General features: G+C 42.2%; 1 protein-coding gene across 7 annotated transcripts in view; it reads right to left on the reverse strand.

Annotated features, from left to right (window-relative positions):
* The window catches only part of MAP3K13 (mitogen-activated protein kinase kinase kinase 13), a 173,839-nt gene that overhangs the window by 44,771 nt on the left and 111,780 nt on the right, over nt 1-17,288 (reverse strand). For all 7 annotated transcript variants that reach the window (XM_046002119.1, XM_046002122.1, XM_046002120.1 and 4 more), the window contains one exon: nt 133-692. In XM_046002119.1, the coding sequence (XP_045858075.1) occupies nt 133-607 (475 nt within the window). In that variant the 5' untranslated portion in view covers nt 608-692. The remainder of the gene's footprint in view (nt 1-132; nt 693-17,288) is intronic.

The following is a 17,288-nucleotide window of genomic DNA, read 5'->3' on the forward strand; positions in this document are numbered from 1 at the left end:
AAGACCAACCAAAGGTGAATCTGTTGCAGTCAGAAGGTTTTTAGGAGATCGGTATAGGGTATTCATCTGGCACTAGGGTTTTAATCAAGGTTATCCAGGGAATGGTGGTGATGTGTTTACACTCCAGCTTACCTTGCTGCTGTAATTTGTAATCTGTGGAATATGCCTTGCCAATGATATTCCATACAGGCCTTAAGCATCCGAACAGTCCTTCCAGAAACCCGCCACTGCCGCTGCCCGATCTACTGAACTGGATCTTGATGTCTTCAGTTCCACTTGTGCTCTCCCCATCCACGGCGTTGCTGGTCCCCTGAGACATGGCCATCTCTGATTCATCTTGTTCCCTCAGCTGAAGAACGCTGTTCTCAAATTGGTCCCTGGAATCCTCACTCACGCTTGTCAACACTGTTGTGGTGATGGGGCTGTTCATGCTCTCGGTTAGCTCTGTTTGTGCCATCCCCTTTTCCTGCTGGTCCTTAAGGAGTGTGGGGGAAGGGTGGTTCCCCACAGGCGTGAGTTCATCCTGGAGTCTGCTGAAGGTCCTGCTTTCACTCAAGGGCAAGTGTGGGGAAGAGGAGCAGCTCAGGGGCTCCTGAGTGTTGGCCATGGTGCCATGAGTGTGCCCAGGATCCTGAGATGACACTCAGAGGATTAGTGGGACAGAATTCGGATGCAAGAGAGGGCTCCAAAACCTGGGGAAACGAGGAGGACATGAGATCACCCTTCTTTGAGTCACCCACACTACCACGCTTCTGCTTATAATAATAAAAACACTGAAACGATGGGGATTGGTTAAACACTGGTATACATCCAAATGGTGGGATACTGTGCGGTAATTACAAATCACGTTGAAGAAGAGTACTCACGAACCTGAGAAAGTGCTCATGACGTTAATATAAAAAATAGGTTAGGGCGCCTGGGTGGCTCAGTGGGTTAGGCCGCTGCCTTTGGCTCGGGTCATGATCTCAGGGTCCTGGGATCGAGTCCCGCATCGGGCTCTCTGCTCAGCAGGAAGCCTGCTTCCCTCTCTTTCTCTCTGCCTGCCTCTCTATCTACTTGTGATCTCTCTCTGTCAAATAAATAAATAAAATCTTTAAAAAAAAAAAAAATAGGTTAGAACCATATATACAACACAAATCCTTACAATTTTTTAGTTTTTATTTAAATTCCAGTGAACATACAGTATATTAGTTTCAAGTGTACAATATAGTGATTCAACACCTCAATATGTTACCTGGTGCTCATCACGACACGTGTACTCCTTAATCCCCATCACCTGTTTCACCCATTCCCCCTCCTTTAAATGCAAAGGACATACAAATACATGTATAAGAAAAAAGACTGGAAGAATATATCCCAAGAATTAACTATTGTTAACTATTAACTATTGTTAATTCTAGGTGGTTAGATCTGGGAGGGGTTTATGTAGTGTTTTTCAAAATATTCCAAGCATTCTGCATTAATACGTCGCTATGGAATGAATGTTTTTGCCCCCTTGCTCCAAAATTCATACGCTGAAACTCAATTCCTTTGGGAAGTGGTTAGGTCATAAGGGTGGAGCCCTCACAGGATTAATGCCCCTTTCTCAAAGAGATTCTGAAGAGCCCCCTTGCCTGTGAGGACACAGTGAGAAGACCGCTGTCTATGAACCAGGGAGCAGCCCCTAACCAGACATATCAAATATTCCAGTGCCTTGATCCCGGACTTCCAGCCTCCATAACTGTGAGAAATACCTATTTGTTGTTTGAGCCATCTTGTCTCTGGTATTTTTGTTATAGCAGCCTAAACAGACTGGCAAATATTATATATTAGGTTCCTAATCAGGAAAAAAAAAATTGTTTCCCTTTCCAAAATTAAATGTCTTGATAAACATTGTTTTATTAGGAACAACATCTACTTTCTTTATAAATCCCTATATAATAGTTACTCCTTCCTTCACTCTGTACTAAACATCTAGGATATATTTAATAGGAACCAGGGTATAAAGATAATCTCACTTTACAGAGGGAAAAGAAACAGACCAACAGTGATTGACAGCACAGTGCTTATCATGAATCAACCAAGTGCTCCGGGAGCACAGAAGAGGGAGATACTTTGAGGGCTAGCTGCCCAAAGGTGCTAACTATTGATCAGTGTTAGAAGTGTAGAATCTCACTGGGTTGGCAGGAAAGGGGTGAGAGAAGAAGGGTGAGTGAGAGAAGGAGAGAATACAACAGGGGTGGAGAAAGTATGAACAAGGGCAAGGATGCCTGAAAGACGATGGAATATATGACAGATTGAAGTGGCTGGAGTTTGTATGTCTATATACAGAGAGAAAGACAAGAATGGAGAGAAAGTCAGGGATGAGGGGCGCCTGGGTGGCTCAGATGGTTAAACCTCCACCTTTAGCTCAGGTCATGATCTCCATGTCTCCAGATGGAACCCCACATCAGGCTCAGCATGGAGTCTGCTTCTTTTTCTCTCCATTTGCCTCTCCCTTGGTTGTGTTCTCTCTCACACTCTCTCTCAAATGAATAAATAAAATATTTTTAAAAAATTCTAAAAAAAAAAAAGGACCCTTTTGAAAGAAGCTTTGTATGCTAGGATAAGAGTCTTAAATTTTAGTTGATGGGGGTCATAGTATCTCATATTTGTGGTTACAGATAAAAAGAAACTACCCCCTTTTCATGAATTTCTCATCTGCATTACTGAGATCCAAATCTTAAGCATTTTTTCTTTCTTTTTTTTTTTAAAGATTTTATTTATTTATTTGACAGAGAGAGATCACAAGTAGGCAGAGAGGCAGGCAGAGAGAGAAGAGGAAGCAGGCTCCCTGCCAAGCAGAGAGCCCGATGTGGAGCTCGATCCCAGGATGCTGGGATCATGACCTGAGCCGAAGGCAGAGGCTTTAACCCACTGAGCTACCCAGGCACCTAAGCATTTTTTTCATCGCCATACCCTATGAGTAGCTTGTGTGAATGAACCAATGAAAATACCCTTTCCTTTGAAGTCTCATTCATTCATGTAAACATGTACTAAGCTCCTATTATAAGCTATATAATGTGTTAGGAATTACTGAATGGTACATAGGCATCTGCTCTATAGGAACTTACAATCTAGAGGGAAAGACCAATGGACAATAAGAGCCATGTGGTTAGATATATGGTACACAGACATGAACAGGGTGCTACAGGAGCTCAGAAAAACAAACATCAAATACATCCAGAGAAGTCATAGAGGAAATGTTGCTTGGGTTGGAGGGTAAACCAGATAAAAGTGGGACTAGACACTGCAGGAAGTATTGGGAAGTGGTGGGCCCAGATGACAAACTGAAGCTTTTGGATTTTATCCTCAAGACAATAGACAGCCATTAAGAAATTTGAATTGAAGGCGTGATTTGGTCAAATTTTTAATTAATTTATTTTATTGTAAAGATTTTATTTGAAGGAGAGCACACATGTGCGTGCACATGGCGGGAGGGGTAAGGGAAGAGACTCCCTGCTGAACAGGAAGCCTCATGCAATGCCGGGCTGATCCCAGGACTCCTGATCATGACCTGAGTTGATCATGACCTGAGCCAAAGGCAGACACTTAACCGACTGAGCCACTTGGGTGCCCCTCAAATTTGTAATTTGAAATTACATTTATAGAAGTAGAGTTGGATTGAAGGGGAAACACCAAAAGTCAATGTGTCACTTAGGAGGAAGACTTCAAGTGGGAATGATGAGGGCCCGAATCGAGGCAGGAGCAGTGGTAATGGGCAGGACGGGAGAGATTGAAGAGGCAGAATAAGCAAGATCTAGGGATTGATCAGACTTGGGTATGGGTAAGGACAAGGGAAAAGAGAGGAAGACTTTCAGATAACTTACCTGGGGCAGTGGATAGATGGGCAATATCATCAACTGAGATATGAAATATCAGAAGAAAGAAAGGTTTGGAAAGAAGGTAATTAGCTCAGTTACAGACAGGGAGGGCTTGAGTCTACTGAGTGTGTTATGCACTGTACCCGGCTGTTATTTATGTTATCTGATTTTTTTTTTTAAGATTCTATCTGTTTACTTGACAGAGATCACAAGTAGGCAGAGAAGCAGGCAGAGAGAGAGGGGGAAGCAGGCTCCCCGCTGAGCAGAGAGCCCAATGTGGGGCTTGATCCCAGGACCCCGGGACCATGACCCAAGCTGAAAGCAGAGGCCCCAACCCACTGAGCAATCCAGGCGCCCCAATGTTATCTGATTTTAAAAAGACACTTTGTAGGGAGGGATTTGAAGAGATAAGGATGGGGGTGCTCCTTTAGCTTAGGGCAGAATTATCAAAATAATAAAAGGGTGAACCCAAGTTAAATTAAAAATATACTAATATATGCTAGGAGCTGTGCTTTGCACTAAGCTAAATTCTGTCGATACAAAGCATTACTGTTACCGTTACTACTTCTAATGATAAATGAGACTAAGTGTCTTACGATTTACACAGCCCAGTATGCATAATCAGCAATACTGTGGTAAAACAGCTCTGCAGGGAAAAAAAAGGGGGGGGGGGCAACCAAAATAAAACCGGGGCACTCTGATTTGTAGTGTTTACTGATTTCTCTGGTATAAATACTCCCACCGTGGCAGATTTCAAGCTAATAATAGTTGAGTAACCTACTTGCAAAGTTACCACTGGCTCTTACAAATTGGTGTGTAAGTCAGCACCAGCACTGTAATCCTTATAATAGTGTCATTCTCATTTTACAAAGAAATAAAAACCTTTTTAAGGTCATCAACTGGGTAAGTGGTAGAGCAGAAATACAAACAGAACTCAAAATTCAGATCCCCAAATTCCATTGTCATTTTTTTGTAACATCAAAGCACCTCTTACAACAACTTTTGCTTCCTCCGAGTGCTTCACAGGTTAAAAAAGTGCTGTGGGCTATGATCTTGACCTAAACATTTGATGCCTGTGCAAGAAGTCAGGGCATGGAATCATGATGCCTAGTCTTCACAGAAACGAAGGCCTCCAGAGAGGTATTCTGTTACCCAGAGCTGTGCAGAGGGCAGACAGTAATGGGGACTGGAGTGGCTCACTCAGGCTGAATGAAAGAGGGAGGACTTGAGATGAACCTTTGAAAGGAAGATGATTTGAGACCCACCAAAGAAAGGAAGTCAGGGAGGCTAAGAGCATTAGCAGACACAAGCAGAAACCACCAGGGTATGTGTGAAAAGGCTGGTAACTCAGAAATAGTGAAATAGCCAGCTACTGTCAGGAGCAGTAACAGCAAAACCTTACCTTCTTGTATGGGCTCTGAAACCCTGTAAAATAACGCAGACGGTTTTTCCCTTTAAGCAAATCAGAGAGACAAAGTTGGGTGGGATGAGGTTAAGTTAGGGAAGACTTGAACTCTAGGGCATGCAGAAATATAGGGGCTAGGAAGTTGCCTGGGAATATAAGGCTGGAGGGAGGCAGAAGAAAAGAAAATACTAGCCGGAGCCCTCTGTTACCACAACAGCTACTTGCTGAACTGACCCCTACTTCCCTCACCCCGTCCTCCCCACCCCATTCCTTTTGTGCTGATCTCTCAGCTCTGACAGTACTGATCCCTTCATTTGCTTTCTGGATGATCTCCTGCCACAACCTTGAGCTCTCCTGCCTTTGGCTTCTCGTATGTTGTTGCTCTGCCTGAGGTCTTTTAAGACTGCTGATTTGATACTATCTGACCTGGCCACTGCCTCAGCAGTTCCTTCCAATCTGCCTTTGCTGTCGGCACTCGTGGCTACCCTGTACAGCACAGGGTGTACATTATGCTTTTGGCTCACAGCAAATGTGAGGATAATGCAAATACCCAAAAGCGTATGTGAATTTCAGCCAAATACCTATTTGTGCAATTTGTTCTTTGAATCAAACTCTAGGACTTTATGTTAATTCCTGGTAAATTTCCATTTTGTCCATTTTTATCCTAAGTTTCTCCCTAATGACACCATACTGGAATGGGCTCATACCAAAAAGTGAGAAAAACACGAGTTTGTTTTGTAATCTCCTCCTCTTTCTAGGAGGAAGTTGAGTTGATCATGAACATGAAGTTGAGTTGTGCCCACAGGTACAGGTAATGAGTTAAAGGAGCTCATCACGCTCGGTTTGGTATTTATCAAGGAATATCATCCAACCCACTTGCTTTACCTCTGAGATAACACTCATGGGTCCAGATTCAAATTCATAGGCTATTGCTGACTTGCTCGACACAATCGCTCATCAGCGTCAGAGTAGGATGAGTCCTCTCCTCAGGCTACACTCTTTCCCTGGTCTGGTTGTTTGTTTACACAGACAAAGAGAAACAAATAGCTATGATATCATGACCACTGATGGAAAAACAGTAGTAATTCAGTGTTATTCTCGATGCCCTAGAGCTACTCCCAAGGAAACACAAGCACCCACCTAGACGGGTGACTGCCCCAGTCAACAGAACAGTGAAAAGCCATCCAGCTACTGCAACCCAGCAGTGCTCTGGGAGGGGAAAGGGGCGAGAGACACCTCAAAGCGTGTATAAAGCTGAGTGTAGTCCAAGAGGCTTCCCTCTGCTCACTAAGAATAGCAGATCCAATCTCCACCAACAAAGGCGGAGATGGAGGCACAAGAACAAAAGGGAAAAAAATCATCACCATGACTCTCTTAAAATATGATCAGAGCTGACTACATTTAAGAAGAGTGTAGGAGGAAACTATCTAAATTTTACCTGTGTGTATGCGTACGCCCACGCACTGCCACCGCACAGCGAAGAAGCTGGTACGTGGAAACAAGGAACACAGGGAGCCCCACCAGCTCTGCTCTGTCTTTTGCCCTCTCCATTCCTCTCTCCCTGCCCAGATTTGGCTCTGGCACCCTCATGGCAACTGACTGCTTGGATCTTTTGATTCATGAGAAGTCAAAGCTAGTATTTACTAAAAGGGAACTGGAAAAAAAAAAGCAAAAATTTTAAACCTCGAGAGCCAAAGGGAAAAAGCGAAGTGAGAGCAGGAGGGGAAAAGGGCGAGGTTGGAATGTCACCTTGATCAGCAAGGAGCTCTCTGGGCAGGGCTGCAGGGGACTTTGTGTTGCTATCCTTCTGGGCTCCTGAATCCACCAGGAGCTCAAGGCAGGGCCTCTGTATCTGCCCTCCAGGCACACTTCCCTTGCCCTTTGAATTTCTCAGTCTCAGGAGGAGGAAGTGGTTTGTGCAAAATTAGTAAGCAAGGGTTGGAGACGGCGGCAGCTGTGCATTTGCCAGGGCACTGCCAATTTCTGGAAATTACCTTGGCTCTGTGCCTAAATGGATTCAGCACTGAGAAAAGGGGATGGGAGAGGGGATGTGGCCAAATAGCCCTTGAATTCTTGTGCCTTTATCCCGTAATACATATCTTCCCAAGTTGCTAATAAAGGATAATTTTATAATAGATCTGATTTTGAGGTTTCTATCGTAAATATGTGTAAATCAAAGCTTCTGGAAAATTCTGCCCCATAGAGAAAGTTTTCAGTGTGACTAACATTGGATAAAATTATAAATTAAGAATTATTGCTGAGATTTCTTGAGTGGTGCTAAGCTCTTCCCAAGTTGTCTTCTCTTTACTTGGCATTTTCCTGCTTTACAATGAATGCAACTCTGCCATCTCTAAAATTCATTTAACAGTATCTAGAGCATAAGAGAGATTTCTGCTATTAGGGTATCAGCCCATTTTAAAAGTGGGATTAAGCTACTTGTTCATAGTATTAACATAGATTGATCTTCCCAGGATAGACGTCTGTCACTGAGAGGTCTGTCTGGATTTGAACTTAAAAAAAAAAAAAAAAAAATTAGACAGCTTTTTCTAATGGAATTTAAAAATCCTAAGTATGTGATCTAAAACTAGATAAAAGAGTGGCCTACACATCCCTCCAAAGCGGCTCCAGCCACATTGCATCCAGCAAGCAGCCCCAGCAGGGACCGGCACCACTACCAGCACATCCTGCCCTGGGGAGAGGGGATGAGAACCACACACATCCGGTCCACTGCAGCCGGGACAGGCAAATCTTGAAAGTGGCAGTGCAGAGACAGTGCCCTGATCTGACTACTGGCCTTGCCCACCCACAGAAACCTCTCGAAGGCAGCATATGGAGGAGAGAGCCCTGCAGTTCAGGGTCACTGCCATCCTGGGTATTTGGTTTGTCTGCAGGGCCCGCCCACCAATGAAAGCTTCTCAAGACAATACAGGGAGGGTGTCCTGCAGTCCAGTGTGACCTGGCCAAAGGGGTTGAGAGGGCAGGTACCTGGTCTGACTGCAGACACCGTCCAACTACAAGCTCACAGCAGCCTCAGACAAACCCTTAACAGCACAGGGACCAAACCCACCCCACAAGACACAAAGTGAGCCATTGCTGTTAACAAGACTGAAGACCAACGAGGCTTAGCCACAACACTGGGGAGCCCAACAGGGGCCTGAATTCATGACCCTGAGATCAAGACCTGAGCTGAGACAGAGTTGGATGCTTAACCAACTGGGCTACCCAGGCACCCCTTTATGTAGGTTTTATTTTTCTTTTAGGAAGATTTTATTTTCAGGGCACCTGGGTGGCTCAGTGGGTTAAGCTTCTGCCTTTGGCTCAGGTCATGATCTCAGGGTTCTGGGATCGAGTCCTGCATTGGGCTCTCTGCTCAGCAGGGAGCCTGCTTCTTCCTCTCTCTCTCTCTCTGCCTACTTGTGATCTCTCTCTGCCAAATAAATAAATAAAATCTTTTTTTTTTTTTTTAAAAAGACGGTTTTATTTTCTTATGAGCAAGAGCAAGAGCACACAAGTGGGGGAGGGGAGGGACAGATGCCCTGTTTTGCGGGGCTCGATCCCAGGACCCCAAGACTATGACCAGAGCCGAAGACAGACGCCCAACTGACTGAGCCACCCAGGCACTCTTATGTAGGTTTTAAAATGAATAAAGATGCTTTATTTTCAGAGTTGTAGACTATCAACTTAACATGAAATAAAAATCTGTAAAGCTCCCAGTACCTTAAATGCTAAATACCTCAAATACTAAACATATTTCTTTTTTTTTTTTAAGATTTTATTTATTTATTAGAGACAGAGCAAGTGAGAGAGAAAGCATGAAAGGGGAGGTCAGAAGGAAGAGCAGACTCCCCGTGGAGCTGGTAGCCCGATGCGGGACTCAATCCCAGGACTCCAGGATCATGACCTGAGCTGAAGGCAGTTGCTTAACCAACTGAGCCACCCATGTGCCCTAAACATATTTCTTGACCAGAAGAATTATTTCTCTGTAACTCCATAAATACTTAATTAATAATATGTACTATTATAAGTATGAATATTCTAGAACAGAATCAACAATTTCTTTTTTTTTTTAAGATTTTATTTATTTATTTGACAGAGAGAGAGAGACCACAAGTAGGCAGAGAGGCAGGCAGAGAGAGGGGGAAGTAGGCTCCCCGCTGAGCAGAGAGCCCAATGTGGGGCTCGATCTCAGGACCCCGAGATCATGACCTGAGCCGAAGGCAGAGGCTTAACCCACTGAGCCACGCAGGTGCCCCAGAATCAATAATTTCTGACCTAAATCTAACTTGCCATATGAAGCAAGTCAATAACTACATAAATGCACTTAAAATGTCTTAAATAATAAGACACAGACATATATGCCTTTAAGTATACAATATTAGGGGTACCCCATGTGATTTCTGTCTGTCAAATAAATAAATAAAATCTTAAAAAAATAAAGATACAAATATTAATATAAAAACAATCACATAAGTATTCCAAGAACATAAAATAGCTTTAAAAGGTCAACGGTGGTTATCACTCTTGTTCTTTTAAATTTTCTGTATTTCCCCAAATTTCTTCTTTTTTAAAGATTTATTTTTGAGAAAGAGAGAGAGAGAGAATGAGCTTGAGGGTTGTAGGGGGGCAGAGGGAGAGGAGGAAGGAGAGAAGCAGATTCCATACTGAGCATGGAGCCCCCATGAGATCATGACTTGAGCCGAAAAGAGTCAGACCCTTAACTGACTGAGCCACCCAGATGCCCCTCCCCAAATTTCTGTTATTAGCGTGCACTACCTAATCAGAAGTTTTCAACCCAAATATCTGTTGCTTTAAACACACAGACTAATGAGCCAACTTTACTACTTTTGCATATAGGAAAAATCACATAAAATGGTAAGGACATTGTTGGGAAGCCCAACAGTGTGTGGCGAGGCTTGCAAACAGGCTTAATTATAAACTGAAAACAAATAAAAGAATAAAAAACAGATGACAACGAGGAAACAAAAGTTGATGGCTCCTATTTTGTTTTCACCTTTTCTACTAGCAAGAATCATATTCAAGCAGACAAGTTAGAATAATCATGACGACAAGAATGGAAACTCAAGACAGATGAAGAGACAAAGGTATACTGGAGTGTTGTGATTATTTCCCAGTTCTAAGTTCCAGACGAATAACATGTTAAGGCACTAAAATTCTTGCACTTAGGATCACAAAAACAACCTTTGGTAAAGAATTATCGTTAGGAACTGTGAGCTATTCATGGAAAAGTAGAAGATAGAAAAATATCGTAATTTTTTTTTAAAAAAAGGGGAAAAGGAGGATTATAAAATATGTAGAATTAGGAACTTGAATTAGTCCCTAATAAAAGCATAACACACCCAGGACATACTGATTCCTCAGTGACTGTTAGCCAATCAAATCCTTAACTAGAAAAATGAGAATAAAAAGATGTGAGTATACTCAATATACATGTGAAATTGAGGAGCAGGAGAGGAAGGGCAAATGGAAGACACGTTTTTCTTAAGGAAAGTAGGAAAATGAGAAAAACGGTAAGAGCAGGGAGATCAATACACTTGGAACTTGAGACACATTGAGCTTTTAACATGCATTCGAAATTATAAATGAAGACAGAATCAATAAACAGAGAGATACAGGGTCAAAAGGGCAAAAGAAAGATGGAAAAGAGGAGAGGAAAATCCCAAATGTATGCAACTTCTTTTTCATATTTAATTTCCTTTGTCTCTAATTTAATTACAGCAGCTATTTTTACATTCCAGGTTTTACCTAAATTGGGAAAAACAAGAAAGGCTGTAGGTAGCTATAATGCTTGGGAGAGTGTTAATGCTGCATCATTTTGATACTTGGGAGAAAAAAAACCAATTTCCATGCTTCTAACACTACGATGTTAAATTAGGAGCTAATTTTATTGGTTCAAGAAAATATCTCCAGGAAAAGACTGCTTATGCTTTCAACAAAAGGGCAATGAGAACATAGAAGAACCACAGCAGAACCGTGGTCCCAAGAGAGCTCATGGAATGTTCTTCCCCAGAGATCTGCATGTTTCCACACCGTGTTGTGCACACAGGAAGGCGCTCTGCCCTTCAGAGAACTGCCTAAACCCACGCCTGCATCCCGCATCTTCCAGGAGTGGTTCCTGCCTTCACAGCTTGCCTTCACTCTCCTCAGGAAGACCTGATCTCCAGGGCAAAGTCTAAAAAGTTTGCTAGAGCTCTAGGCCTAGAGAACTCTGTACAATGGCAACTTCCCACAAATTTAGAAGAGTCATAAAAAATAAAAATGAGTGATATCCAGATTCAAACTCTCTGGGTCCTAATACTGATTCTGTCCATGGGAAAATACCTTCCTGGTCTTTGTGTGTCTCCGTTTCCATGATCAGAAACTGAGATAATATAGGGAGACTGCCCTCGCAGGGTGGTAATGAGGACAAATGAGAGAACTCCAACAAGGTGCATGACATATCCTGAAACAGAGTAAGCACTCAATAAAAGTTGGCTATTATGTTTTAAATTAATAAACATTTTATTTTTAAGGAAGGGAGTATATGCTTTATTAATAATACCTACATAATTAAAGGAGTAAGATCACATGAAAACATAATACTTTATTTTAAAATTTAGCTTAATTTCAACAGTTAAAAAAAGCAAGGAGGATTTTACTCAAAACTATCGCAATAGGGTAGAGAGACTGAACTCAACTCCCGTAAAACAAAAAAAAGCAGGAGGATTTGTAAACGCTGGGGTAAGGGAATGGGAAATACTTGGAGGATGGTGGAGTAGAAGAAGAGGGAAGTTCGGTCAAAGTGATTAGGCCATCTGTCAGAATATGTACTTGATTATTATTTATCTTTTTAAAATTGAAGTATAGTTGACACACGGTAGTTTTGGGTGTGGGACGTAGTGATTTGACAATCTGTGTGTTACGCTGTGCCCACAAGAGTAGTCACCATCTGCCGCCCTGCGGCACTATTACAACACCGGTGACTCTGTTCCCTATGCTGTGCCTTTCATCCCCGTGATGTATTCATTCCATAACTGAGAGTCTGTATCTCCCACTCCGCTTCACCCAACTTATCCATCCCTCCCCGCACCATTTCTGGCAACCATCAGTTTGTTCTCTGTATTTATAAGTTTGTTTCTGCTTTTTTATTTGTTCATTTGTTTTGCTTTTTAGATTCCATATGTAATTGATATCATATGGTATTTGTCTTTCTCTGTCTGACTTATTTCACTTAGCCTAATACCTTCTAGGTCCATCCACATTGCTGCAAATGGCAAGAGCTCATCCTTTTTTTTTTTTTTCCATGGCTGAGCAATATTCTAGTGTGTGTGTGTGTGTACATGCATATATATAAATACATATATATACATACACACATACCACATCTTCTTATCCATTCATTGAACCGATGGACGCATAAGTTGCTTCCATATCTTGGCTATTGTAAATAATTATACAATAAACATAGGGGCACATACATCTTTTTGAAATAGTGTTTTAATTTTCTTTTTTTTTTTTTAGATTTTATTTATTTATTTGACAGACAGAGATCACAAGTAGGCAGAGAGGAAGGCAGAGAGAGAAGAGGAAGCAGGAAACAGGCTCCCTGCTGAGCAGAGAGCCCAACGTGGGGCTCAATCCCAAGACCCTGGGATCATGACCTGAGCCAAAGGTAGAGGCTTTAACCCACTGAGCCACCCAGTGAGTTAAATGGGTGAAAACACCCTAGTGTTTTCATTTTCTTTGGGTAAATACCCAGTAGTGGAATTACTGGATTGTATGGTATTTCTGTTTTTAATTTTTGGAGGAAACTCCATACTGTTTTCCACAGTCGATGGACCAATTTTACATTCCCACCAGCAATGCACAAGCATTCCTTTTTCTCCACATCCTTGCCAACACCTGTTATTTCTTGTCTTTTCGATTCTAGACATTCTAACAGGTGTGAGGTGATATCTCATTGTGGTCTTGATTTGCATTTCCCTGTTCATTAGCGATGTTGAGCATATTTTCATGTGTCTGTTGGCCATCTGTATGTCTTCTTTGGAAAAAAAAATGTCTATTCAGTTCCTCTGCCCTTTTAAAAATAAGATCATCTGCCTTTATTTTGGGTGTTAAGTTACATAAGTTCCTTACATATTTTGGGTACTAACCCCTTATCAGTGTATCATTTGCAAACACCTTTTCCCATTCATTAGGTTGCCTTTTCGTTTTGTTGATGGTTTCCTTGGCTGCACAGAGAATATTAAAAGAGATTTGTCCTTGGTTATTTCAGGGCTATAACCACGGAAAAAACGAAACCTTAAAGTTGTCGCAAAGGACAGCTATTTCCATTTTATAAGGAAAAGACCCTTATTTCCCAGGGGTTAAGTAGAGCAGCTTAGCCCAGAAATAAGCAATGGCCTACCCTGTAGGATTTGACATCCCTATTCATTGGCCCCAGGCCCTGAATCCCCTCTGACCATTCTTGTATCTCTACGCCTTGTCTAGTCTGCAAAAAATAAAAAGGATCTAATGTAAAGAATTACAATAATCCCCTAACTAGGAGACAGCATGAGTAGCACAAGTTAGTATTCTGATGTTGACAATAAGCACATAATTAATCATTACCTCTTTAAGTATCACTGTCTTAAGTACAGAATAACTGTATTTGTTTACTATGTCACCTCTATTTTCCTTTGTAGACTAGGTATGTTTCTTTCTTTTTTAAGATTATTTATTATTAGAGGGAGAGCACAAGTGCACAGAGAGTGGGGGGAGGAGCAGAGGGCGATAATCTTCAAGCAGACTCCCGGATGAGCATGGACCCCAATGTGGGGCTTGACCTCATAACCCATGAGATCATGACCTGAGTCGAAACCAAGAGTTGGATATTTAACCAACTGAGCCACCCAGGTGCCCCCAGACTACATATGTTTTTTAAAGAACAAAATAAGCAAAATCTAATTAGTCCAAATATACTAGGGATTAAACTGAAGGAAACTTTTTATGCTGTACACAATCATTTTTCTGAATTAAGATTTTCGGAAGTCTGTGTGGATACTGCTTGGATGATGAGCAAGCAGTAGAAGCAGGCACAATCACCGAAGTAGGACCCTATATTAGCCTGAGCTATTACAGCAAATGGCGCAAATGAGGAGAGTCCAGTGGGACTCCGTCACAAAAGGCAGGAGCAGGAAAAGCAGCAGGGATGGTTTTATGCCCCAGAGCTAGGAACCCCCAGCAGGCTTTAATTGTGGAGGGGAAAGAATGATCACTAGAACCTGGAGAATAGCTACAGAAGAAAGTCATCCAACAAGACCTGTAGCCTTTGGTAGAGTGGTGCAACCAAAGTGCACTGATCTGATAGTGAGGGAGCGAGGGGAGTTAATACTGAACCCCAAACTTACTTTCCTCTTGCTTTCAAAGACCCTGCAGGTGCTTCCTATTGGTTGAACCTAATAGCAAAGCAGAGGGCAAGGAAGTCCACTGATGCAGTCCACACAAGTCAACCTCCAGAAACACAGAACAGGGTGCTTTGAGAAGGTCAGGAAGTGTATCTGATCCTAAGTGCCGTACCAGTGGAGATCCTGCTGCTAAAGGCAGAGACACAAAGTTCAAAGCTGGAAATGCAACTGACAGTGCTGAGTCTCAGAAGTCTACCTGAGAGCCTAAGAGGTCCACCTCTGGCTTCTGAATCTTTTGATTTGGTGAGAAAACTTGGACTCTGGTGTCAGTCATGGGCTCTGCAGCAGTTGCATGTCCGTTGGACAACTGTCCAACCTGGGCTGGGGAGTATTTTTCCCTCTAAACATATAAGATTCAATTTATTACACTTAGGTCATCCATGAATCTCAATACTGTATAATGTGTTCCCCAAAAAGCATTTCATCAGTGAAAACTAAATGATATCTATATTGTGATTAAATACTTACCATGGAGGCAGTTTGCTATACATGGGTTCTGAAAAATGGGCATCTTCATGGGATTCATGTGAGTATTAAATGAGATAGTGGACGTGAAATTGCTATTTAAGCCTCAAAGTAGTATTCGCATGCCAGTTGTTGCTATTCAAATACGTGTCAGCCAGAGGGAGGTGACAGAGAGTGCACTGCTTGGTAAGAGTTGGTTAGCTCTCCCGTCAGGAGCTACTGTTCATGACTCTCGGCAAGTAAGAAGAGAAAATCTTCTTGCATAAAACTGTATTATGAAAGTTCTTTTTTTTTTTTTTAAGATTTTATTTATCCACCCGACAGAGATCACAAGCAGGCAGAGAGGAAGGCAGAGAGAGAGGAAGGAAAGCAGGCTCCCTGCTGAGCAGAGAGCCCGATGTGGGGCTCGATCCCAGGACCCTGAGATTATGACTTGAGCCGAAGACAGAGGCTTTAACCCACTGAGCCACCCAGGTGCCCCTGTAAGTTCTTTTTTCCCCATTAAATTTACTGTCATTATCTGGACTATTTAGCTGAATACTAAAATATAAAGTAGAGGTATGAATGTAACACATTCTGTACCTGTTTTATGCTATGTAACATTCAGACCAAATAACACATTGCCATCCTGGTATAACAGAGTTACTGAAGAGCAGCAGTAACAGACTTGCAGTGATACATTTGGAATGTCTCACAAGGCAGCAGATCCTGCACAGTGCTCCTGGGCAGGCCTCCATGTACTTGGCAGGCAAGAAGTCATCAAGGGTCCTTCTGCCATCCTCAGATTGCTTAGGAATGATGGAATCGTAGATTGTTAGAATTGGAGGGAGCAAACATTAGGTCACAACTCCTATTTTTCAACAGAAATAACTCATCAGTTGGTAAATTCACCAGGAGCAGAATGCAAGTATCATTTATGTCTGTACCTCCTTGTCCCTCTTCTTTCCCTTCCTTCCAGCTTCAACACTTAGTTCAGAACCTGATATAATATGATGTAATTTATTTTTTGGATGAGAGAATTTTACATACACACAAACGCACACAGGGAGCAATATGACAAACAGTGTATTACTAACAATAGCTAACGTTCATTGAGATTATTGCCACTCACTCCTCTGGCCACTGCACTTACATTAACTTTCTTAATCCTCACATCAACCCTTTGAGAAAAGCGTTATTATTAACCCTGATAAGAACTGATAAAGAAATGGAGGCACAGGAAATTCAAATAACTCACTACAGCTACTAAGTGGTAAAGACAGGAGGCGAGCCCAGCCCCATGCCAGACCCAAAGCCTGAGCCTTGAGCCCAAGTCCATGGCCACAGTTACACTCCACTGTCAATATTAAAATGGCCTTTTATTTAATTAAGAAATGTCCCAATCAGAAAAATATGGACTTGACTCATTTTACCTTGAGCTAAGGTTCTATGTTTAGGAAAAAGCTAAAAATTCCTAGCAACAAATAAAGTGGAGAATTCTAAACTATGCCCACCTTATGTAGGGTCTACTCCATTATATTTTAGCATTTAACTTCTACACCCGCACTAATACTGTAGCTTCTAGTCATATGTGGCTATTTAATTTAAATGAATTAAAATTAAATTAAATTAAAAATTTAGTTCCTAAGGGGCGCCTGGGTGGCTCAGTGGTTTAAAGCCTCTACCTTTGGCTCAGGTCATGATCCCAGGGTCCTGGGATCAGGCTCTGCATCGGGCTCTATGCTTGCTGCGGAGCCTGCTTCCTCCTCTCTCTCTCTCCCTGCCTGCCTCTCTGCCTACTTGTGATCTCTCTCTGTCAAATAAAGAAATAAAATCTTAAAAAAAAATTTAGTTCCAAGTTACTCTAGTCCATTTCAAGCACTGTTAGCCACATGTGGCTAGTGGCAACCATACTGGACAGGGCAAAATAGGACACTGCACTTCCATCGCAGAAAGTTCTATTGTACAGCTCTGCTCTGTATGTCTTACTCACCTTAACAGATTTGCTTGTTGTGGGAAGTGATAAAGATAGTAGCTTCCCTTTGTACATGAGGATTTGCTAGATGCAGAGAACTCCATTACTTCTTTTAAAAATAACAGGTTTAGGTGCGCCTGGGTGGCTCAGATGGTTAAGCATCTGCCTTCAGTTCAGGT

Source organism: Meles meles, chromosome 4 (genome assembly GCF_922984935.1).
Source record: "Meles meles chromosome 4, mMelMel3.1 paternal haplotype, whole genome shotgun sequence".
Taxonomy (NCBI): domain Eukaryota; kingdom Metazoa; phylum Chordata; class Mammalia; order Carnivora; family Mustelidae; genus Meles; species Meles meles.